The sequence below is a fragment of the Hydra viridissima genome, unplaced genomic scaffold, assembly GCF_058129835.1.
Source record: "Hydra viridissima isolate aposymbiotic clone 2 unplaced genomic scaffold, HvirCarnegie_v1 scaffold_8, whole genome shotgun sequence".
Taxonomy (NCBI): Eukaryota; Metazoa; Cnidaria; class Hydrozoa; order Anthoathecata; family Hydridae; genus Hydra; species Hydra viridissima.
In genome coordinates, this window is record NW_028324307.1 from 12532884 (window position 1) to 12542614 (window position 9731).

At 27.7% G+C, this 9731-nt stretch overlaps 1 protein-coding gene and 1 pseudogene across 2 annotated transcripts in view; one reads left to right on the top strand and one right to left on the bottom strand.

The window, feature by feature from the left end:
- The window catches only part of LOC149885174 (uncharacterized), a 146914-nt pseudogene that overhangs the window by 51171 nt on the left and 86012 nt on the right, over positions 1-9731 (bottom strand). The gene's annotated exons all lie outside the window — the stretch shown is intronic.
- Positions 415-6464, top strand: LOC145186886 (2-amino-3-ketobutyrate coenzyme A ligase, mitochondrial-like). Its single transcript, XM_090095205.1, has 11 exons — positions 415-701; positions 1410-1499; positions 2443-2662; positions 4513-4615; positions 4733-4819; positions 4947-5029; positions 5172-5281; positions 5402-5503; positions 5688-5763; positions 5863-5910; positions 6000-6464. Exons 1-11 carry the CDS (start codon positions 441-443, stop codon positions 6110-6112), a joined length of 1293 nt encoding a protein of 430 aa, XP_089951331.1. The 5' UTR covers positions 415-440; the 3' UTR covers positions 6113-6464.

Below are 9731 nucleotides of genomic sequence, written 5' to 3' on the forward strand. Positions count from 1 at the left end.
TTTGAAATTTCTGAGTTGTATGAATGTTTTTGTCATTCATTTTAAAGCATCTCTTGGTACGACAAGCTGAAGTTTAAAATGTAATGCAATGATAAAGCATTTCAAGTTTTAAAGCTCAGAACAATTTTGGTCATTTGTTTTTTTATTCTTGTGTTGTTGCTTTTATGTTTTTTTTTTCGATTAACATAAAAGTATATATATCTAAAAAAAATATTTTATTTGCATCCTAAACTTTAGATTTTACTTAGGGATGTGACATCAAAAAAGTAATATGGATATTAGATATTTTTATATATTTTTAAAATGACATATTTGGCTCTATTGTTTCACAAATTATCATTTCTAACAAGTTGTTTAAAAAATATTTTGGCATTTTTACATTCTACAGAATACTTATATAATCCTTGTATCTTAACATAATGCTAAATAAAATTCTTTAGATGGCTAGTAAAAAAATTATTCATAATTATTTGCCTGATTTACTTCATTTTGAAAGAACATCTTTTTTGGCATGTAAACGTCATTTGTCTGGTGTTGCTCAGATGCGAGAAATTGTAGGTAATCAACTGGCTGCTATTAAGGAATCTGGAACCTGGAAATCAGAGAGAGTAATAACTAGTAGACAAGGAAGTGTTATAACAATCAAAGGAAGCCCAGAAAAAATGTTGAACTTCTGTGCTAACAATTATTTAGGATTGTCAGTGAGTCTTTTAACTGATTCTACTTTTGTTTTTTTTTTTGTTTTTTTTCAGATTTAGAAAGAAATTCATTTAAGTATTAAATAAGTTACAGTTTTCAAACATTAAAATAAAACAATCAAATATTTTTCTCCTGTTACATGAGTCATTCTTTATATACTTTACATTTTTGAATATGGCATATAAATCTTATAATTCAACACTGCTTCAAGAAATCTAAACAAAAAAAAAAGTTATCTACTTTGTTGTGTTCATTTTTGTAAAAAAAAAATATTACACTTTAATTAAAGTGGTAATGTCTATATTTAAACATTTTTGATTATTTTTTCCTTTTTTAAAAATACTCAAGTCAAGGAAATCACTTTTAAAAGTGATTATATGATTTGAATGATTTTATGATTTGAATGATTTTATAATTTGAATGATTTTATGATTTGAATGATTTTATGATTTGAATGATTTTATGATTTGAATGATTTTATGATTTGAATGATTTTATGATTTGAATGATTTTATGATTTGAATGATTATATGAAATTAATGATTTCATGATTCAAATGATCTTATGATTTGAATAATTGTATGATTTGAATGATTTCATGATTTGAATGACTTTTTATTTAAGAGTTTAACATAAACTTACACAAGTTTTTTGTATTTGATCTGTTGTTTTGTTTGGTCTGTATTTTTATATTTCTGTTGTTTATTTAGTCAAATCCTTCTGTTGTTGAATCATCACGAGAAGCTTTGTTAACTCATGGAGCTGGTCTTAGCTCTGTGAGGTTTATTTGTGGTACACAGGTAAAATTGATTTAATTTTAAATTTTCTTCAAGTCTATGTATTACTATGTACATATGATAAAAATAGCATATGATTAATGTGTGAGCATATTTACCTAACAAAACTGTTTAAATATATTTTCTAAATTCACAACAATGTTACCGTGGTGTGACCTAACAAAGTCCTATGCTTTAAGAAAGTCCTAATTTAAGAAATTACAAACTTTGTATATGTAAAATAAATATTTGGACAAAAAAGTTTAGTTATTTTAACTAACTAGATATCCAATTAAAACAATTAAGTTATTTTCTCCAAATGTTTATTTTATATATAGGAAATTTGTCATTTCTTAAAATAGGACTTTCTTAAAGTGTAGGACTTTGTTAGGTCACACCACAGTAGCTGTGAATTCAGAAAACAAATTTAAACAGTTCTGTTATTATGTTAACCTTTCCAGTAAAAGCGATTATATTATAATAGTACAAACTAAATAATTAGTTAGGTTTATTTAACATAACTTAAAGTTTCATACAAAACAAATTGTCAAATGTTGTAATCCATAAAAAAATGTAACAATAATAAAAAAAAGAATGTTTTGTTAAAGCTGTGACTATTTTTTACACATAAATTTGTTTTGATATATATTTTTAAATCTTGAGATTCAGCTTAAATGAGAAAATCAGTTATTCTTTTTTAAAGAATTATAAATTTTTATGTAATATAGTAAAACTACGATATTACCTTTAAGATGGTTAGCCACAATAATGGTCCTTATCTTAAGTATTATAATATTACAATTTTATTCTAAATGTAAAGTTTAAAATTTATAGTTCTTATTTATAAAAAGATTGATGTAGGCTAACAGAATGTTATTTTTTATAATGTTTTTACATATTATTTTTGTAATCTCTACTATATTTATATATATTTGTCATTTTTTAAAAAAATTTATATTTGTTACAGGATATACACAAAGAGCTTGAGCGCAAAATATCCCTTTTCCATCAGAGGGAAGATGCAATATTATACATCAGTTGCTTTGATGCAAATGCTGGTATTTTTGAAACACTTTTATCGGCAGATGATGCCATAGTTAGTGATGAGTTAAATCATGCTTCCATAATTGATGGAATTCGTTTGAGCAAAGCAAAAAGATATCGATATAAACACAGAGATATGGGAGGTGTTGATCATTTTTTTGTTTATTTGATCAACTTTGATTTTACTTTTTTGGGTTGGAAAATAAGTTGTGTTTTTTTCTGTACAGGTTTTCTGTGTAAAATAGGCTAGTAAGTAGCTTTATATCATATAAATTCAAGTTCTGGGAATGCTTAGATCTGTACTAAGACATTGAGTAGGTTTTGGGTATGAACAATTGCCATCTTTGACTTTGAAAATTAGATCATGAAATTATCACTTTTCACAAATTAAAATTAATAATTATTCTAAGTTTAAGTCTTTGCTAACCATAATATATAGTTCATTAAATTAGAAAAAAAAGTTTTAAGAGCTAATCAAAATATTAATTTAATGTTTTACAAGGTTTGCTCTCAACTGGGAGAAGTCAAATGATGTAAAAAAGTCTTTAAAATAAATTGTTATAAAAACTCCTAAGATGAAGGATCATTAAAAACAAAAAAAAGCAGTTAAAGAATGGGTCAGTTTTTAATTCTTGTCATTGCTTGGTTAACTGTGGTTATTTGGTTTTGGTTAATTGATTTTATAAACCCTTTATGAACTTGCAATAAACTAGTTATTGTATGTTAATCATCATAATTAAAGTTTGTTCTTGGTTAAAACTTTTTTCTGAAAATTTGATTTTATATAAAAAATAAAAAATAAAAAAAAAAATGTTCCCACATTTAATTTCAAGAGGTCAAAAATGGCAGTTGTTCACCTTCATTAAATGTCTTTTAATAGAATTATTACAGGTCTTAGTATTCCCAGCACCTGAATTTATATAATAATACATGATTAAAATAATACATGATTAAAATAATAAATCATGTTTTGTTTTGTCTATTTTATGACCTCTAGAAAAAACTTTGAGACCTTTTGAAACTTTTATTTCTTACTTTTCTTTCTTGAGCTATATCACATGTTAAAGGTTTTACAGGCTGACAATATTACACTCTTCATTTGTTCTCCAAATTTAATAAAGTCTTCAAACCTAACTTGTCAACCTATTAAGAGCTTATAAAATTAAAACCATAAGTTAAAACTTAAAACCCTCAAGTTCTCTTAATTTTTGGAACTTCTTCTGGTAAAAACTTCAGATTTGAATGCCTCACCTTGTAACCTTGTTTCACTATTAGCTGGAGTACCTCAGTACACTTCAGAATTTTGTTACTTAAAGCTCAACTACACAAAATCTGACCTAAATGACAGAAAAATCTTCCTGTGGTAGATAGCAACTTTTGAAACAGTTTATCTATATTTCTCATTTACTGTGCAAACCTTTTTTTTTCAATCTTGCTGTCAAAGGATTTATTTTGTATCTATTCTGAAAGTTGACCATTTTCTTCATATTTTAAGAGGTTATTGCTAATTTACCTTAATTACCTTTACCTTACTTAGTTTTACCTTACTTAGCTTTACTTTACTTACCTATACCTTACTTAGCTATACTGTTTTCAACATTCAATATCCAAATTGAAAATCTATTCAGCATTCTCTTGTGTTACCTGATGCCAATTTTATTGGTAGCAACTGGCCTTCCTGAGTATTCAGCATCTTTTGATCACTGGGCAAAAAATTTTTGAAAACAATTTTGACACTGTTGCACTTCTAAGACATTTTCGTCATATATGTCAGATAACTTTCTCTTAGTCTACATATGGTTCATTCTTTTTCAAAAATAATAAAGTAAATTATGATTGAAATTTTTTTATTTTCCTTTTTAAATCTACTCTAGAACAAAACAATTATTAGAACAATATTTACTTTTGTATATCAGATAATAGATAATTTTGAATGAACAGTGTTCAAAATTTAAAATCAATTGCAATTTAAATCAAAATTGTTAAAGTTTAGATCTTGAGAAGCAACTTGTATTGGCTCGTGAATCTGGTTCAAGAATGATTCTTATTGCAACTGATGGTGTCTTTAGTATGGATGGAACTGTTGCTCCATTAATGTTTGTTACTTATTTAAAAAAATAAACTGGTTATTAAATTTTATATAAAAATAAAATATTTGTTTTTTTGTTATCAAACTTTATATAAAATTAAAAGGCTTGTTGTTTGTCTTATAGTCAGATATGTGACCTTGCTGAGAAGTACAGTGCTATGACGTTTGTCGATGAATGTCATGCTACAGGTTTCTTTGGGGTTACTGGAAGGTAACATCCTTATTTTTATTTAATATTTTTTCTGGAAAATAAATGCAACTAACAATCACTAATAGTAATAATAGTTAATGGTAATTAAAATTGAGGCTTGTTTTTAATATAAAGAACTTTTATTCAGGGGTACAGAAGAATATTTAGGTATAAAACAAAGAGTTGACATTATCAATTCTACTTTGGGTAAAGCACTTGGTGGGGCAGCAGGTAATTTGATTAACTTCCTATTATGCCATTGGCAACAATAATAAGACAATATTTAGACGTTCAACTTTTAACTTTAGAAAAGTAACAATCTTTAGATTATTAAAACGATTCAAAAGTTGAATTTGAGATGACCTTTTTTTAGGTGGTTATACTACTGGTCCCTCGGAACTGATCTCATTATTGCGTCAAAAGTCAAGGCCTTATCTGTTCTCCAATACACTCCCTCCTCCAGTAGTTGCATCTGCTGACAAAGTATGAATCAATAACACTGCCTTTTTTATACTCCCACAACTTTTTTTTTTCCATTTAAAGTTTCCATGACAGCAGTTTTGAAGAATATTTTTAGAGTCGTTAGTTGTTTGTTGATTTCAGGCTTTTCAGATTCTACTGCAAGGCACCGATCTGACTTCAAAAGTTGCGAAAAATGCTCAATTATTTCGAAAGAGAATGAAAGAAGCTGGTTTTAATGTTATTGTATGTAATTGTAATTCTGTGTGAAGTCGCAGTTTACTAATTATCATTAATATACTCTTGTCGGTCGCATTTTAGTTTATTTTGTTGGTCGCCTTTGATTTTGTTTTGGAAATTTTTTAGTTATATATAATTTTATAGTTAATCTAATAAATGAATTTTTAAATATATGAAAATTTAAATTTAGGGAGATAATCATCCAATATGCCCAGTCATGATGCCAGACGAGCGGACTGCTGTTCTATTTGCTGATAAAATGCTGAGTAAGATTTTTACTATCTATTTAATTTGTTTGTTTGTTTTTCTTAAACTCTAAAACGCATTTTAAAGATTTTTTTCACGCATTTTTTTTTTAAATTTAGCGAGAAATATATACGTCATTGGTTTTACCTATCCTGTTGTTCCAAAAGGTGCGTCAATTTCAAAAAAAGTTTTACGTAGTACCTACTTTTTAAACTGGTTTATGATTTCTTCTATATTTGTTTTTCTAATTAAACAGGAAAAGCTCGTATACGCGTTCAAATGTCTGCCGCACATTCTCTTGATGAAGTTAACGCATGCGTAGACGCTTTTATTGATATTGGCACTTCTCTAAAAGTCATTAGCAAATAAATTAAAGTGCTAGGCAACATATATTTTTTATGTGATTTTTTTGTTGTTGTTCTTTCAAATGGTTGTGTTCGTTATTAAACATTCACAACTTTTATAAGTAACCTTTTTTTTCTATCTATGCGTTATACTTTTTTTAAAAGAATTATTCTTTTTCTTTAAATGCATTATGGTTTTTAAATTTTTGTAAAATGAAAGAATTGTGTGCAGCTAAATATTTTTTTCGCTATCACCATGGTTTAAAGGATTTTTTGGCGATTTTTTAGATAGTGTAACCTCCATAAAATGCTCATCTTTTCTTTGTTAACTGTTAAATTAAGGACAGTCAGTTAAAATGGCTATAAATTTTGTTTCATAATTGCTTTGCTCTTTCTAATCAATCGTTGGATACCCTTTTTTGAAAAAAAAAAAAAAAAAAAAAGTCTGCAATCTGCACAATAAACGATAAAGAAAAATTTAAAAAATTATTGAATTTTCTACAAAATGTCCGGAGCTGATATTTCTTTGTTTTTATCTTGCATCCTATAAATTATTTTGTTTTTACCGTTAAATTGACTAATTTTGCAGTCAATTTAACCTAGTACCGTGAGGTGGTACCGGGTCGAGCTTTTACCAAAAATTGAAAAATTGTGTTGGTGAACTTCGGAAAATAAAGTTTTTTTTAATACTCTTTAAGAATGCATAAAAAAAATATTTATAACTGAGATATAACTGAGCTGCTGTTTGTCTTGCTTTAAAACTGACTTCGCTGCTTTAGTTTTATCTGAACATTTTAAAAAAGACGCTCTTATTTTCTTGACTTATTTATTGTGGTTTTTATCAATCAATTTGCTTTGCTTTAAGTTATCAGACGCTTGAAAATAGTAAACCTTAAACAAAAGAAAAGCAGTTACTTGCAAAGTATTTGAAAATACAAGCCCATACTTAATTAGCTTAATTTAGACAAATTTTTCGTCCAAGTGATGTGACAAAAAATATGGAATCGAAAGGAAAAGTTGATAACTAGAGCTGCAACTAAATCAAAAATGCTGAAGATTTCAACTTATTTCAAAATTTAAGAGCTGATTTCAAGGCTTGTTAACAACTTTTTTAATTCAATGTCTGAATAAAGTTATGATTTTTCACAAAATCACAAACATGCAACTTAGCTAAAATGATTGCAGCCAGCGTAAGGACCTTAAAAACATTTTCAACTCTTTAAAAACAACTGTAAGATGCTTTAACATTACAATAGATGAATACACTTCTTTCTAAAATCGAAAGTACATGAATATTAACATTCATCAAAAAGACAATCGCTGGAATCTGAGCTTAACGAAAATTTCTGGGTCTGCTGCCAGAAAAAGTTGCAGCAGTTGTCGCTAAAAAAGTGGCATAATTTGGGTTGAAAATAAGTGACGGTATTGTCTGCTCAGTTAAGAATGGAGCTTCCATGATGCTTAAGTTCGGAAAACTTGTTCAAACTGAACATCAAACTTGTTTCTTCATGGAATGTATTTGACGGTTCAAGAAGTGCTGTATAAGCAGCCTTCCAGAATATCTCTCCAGTTATTTCGAAAATCCCAGATAAAAGTGAAATGAAAAAAGTTAAAAGCAGCGCGGTTAAGAGGTTTTAATTATCTTCGACTGCAGAAGGAAAAGGAACAGTCCACTGTCGATGGTTTAACAGTTTTTCAAAGTCAAAGATTTAATCAAAAAACTATTGAAAGACATTTCTCGACATTTGATTTGCAGTGATAACTAAGTCGATATTTTTTCCCACTTAGCTGCTGCTCTTGAACCAGTCAAATTAGCAGCAACCAGTCAAATTTGCTACAAAAAATCTGTTTGCTACAAAAAATATAGCTCTTCTTGCTGCTGAACTCTGAGTTTGAAGTTTTTCGTGAGCAAAACTAAAACAATAAAATTCAACTCTTTGCATCTCAACAAAGAGTGTAAATTTAAGACTTACTGAAGAAACAAGGCAGAGGACTTTTGTACGCTTGTACAGAAATCATTCCTATCCAGAATGCTTGTCCGACTTGAAGAATATGAAACTTTCAATATACCTTCGAAATCTATATTTCAAAAGACATCAAAAAACTTGCTGTCTATGTTTTTATTAACGAATCCAGATGACTGAGAATTTATTTAAGAATTGCAAAGATCAGAAAATCTCGATGAAAATCCACTTTCCCTTGAAAACGAACTCGAGGAAACAATTCAGCATTCGACCAAAAAACAGCACCTCTATTAATGCGACGGATTATCAAAGCCGTTTCAGAAGAAACTTTGGTCTATTTAATATAATTATTTGATATCCTCAAAGCTCTTTTTTTTTTTTCTTTTTTTTTTTTATCAGAGAGCAATTTTCTAATCGAAGCTTATTATGTTTTACTTATTACAGCTTTTTATGGTTTTTTGTTAACAAGCTTTTCTTATTTATTTTTTCCAAATTTATTTACCAAAAGTTGGTAAAATTTCACGTCTAGATTGTGCCTGTTTTAAAGATATTTAGGCCAATCTTTATAAAACCTTTGCAAACCATATTTTCTTTAATACGTTGTGTCGGTTGTTGAGTAAGTTGTTGTCATACTTGACAGTAGAATTTTGCAGTTCAATGCGGAAAATCGATAACACGGGAAATCGATTACTTCCAACTTAAATCAACAGATAGTGCAATAAAAAAAAGTATATTACAAGTCAAAGGTGTTTATAAGGTTTTTATAACATGTTTAGCGCAATTTTGATGTCTGGTGATAAATTCTTTCAAATTCTTTTAGAAAGTCAAACTTTTCCTACAAAAACATTTTAGTTTTTGAGAAGTTCGTGATTCTTGCGTTAAGATGATAACTCGTGCGTCAGTGTAATAAGAATGAGTTGTAACGTAGCGTTTATCGTAACTAATATAAACAATAACACGCTGTTTCCGTAGTTAAAACCATGAGCTGATCGTTTATTTAAAACTAAAGTAAAAGTCGCGCAACTGAGATATGTTTATTGAATTTTTTATTACATCCTTCGCGAACGCGGACCTTTTTTAAATCAGTTAATTTATAACGCTCAAGCTGAAAGTATAGTCTATCCTTGATAGCCCTCTGCATTAGATGGCAAAAATAGTTTTTTTTGAAAGCGTCTAGTTTCTTGGTGGATCACTGTTGATTGCAAATTAAGAACAAATGTTTAAGGACTATAAGTACTGTATATACTATATAAACTATATGTGCTGTAAGTTTCTCCTCAGATGTAAGTGACAAATTTTATAAATCCTCTGCATAATCGGAAACTTTCTAAGTTACTTTGCTTTTTAAGATGGCCGACATGATAAACAAAATGTTTTTAAACTGGTTATTGCAGAATTGGAACTTATAAAACGCTTTACACTTATGAAAAAACAAATCTTTTACATTTATAACATATGTATATATATATATATATATATATATATATATATATATATATATATATATATATATATATATATATATATATATATATATATATATATATATATATATATATATATATATATATAATATTATGAGCATCTTAGGAATTTCAATATATTCTGTTTCATAACTTCTTTTCAAATTTCCCCAAATTAAAATACAGTTCGCTCAATAAACTTCCTGTGCATTAATTT

Coding starts and splice junctions, on each gene's coding strand:
- LOC145186886 (XM_090095205.1), top strand. CDS start 441: ATGGCTAGTAAAAAAATTATTCATAATTATTTGCCTGATTTACTTCAT. Junction 702..1,409: donor ACAATTATTTAGGATTGTCA/GTGAGTCTTTTA, acceptor TTGTTTATTTAG/TCAAATCCTTCTGTTGTTGA. Junction 5,282..5,401: donor TAGTTGCATCTGCTGACAAA/GTATGAATCAAT, acceptor TGTTGATTTCAG/GCTTTTCAGATTCTACTGCA.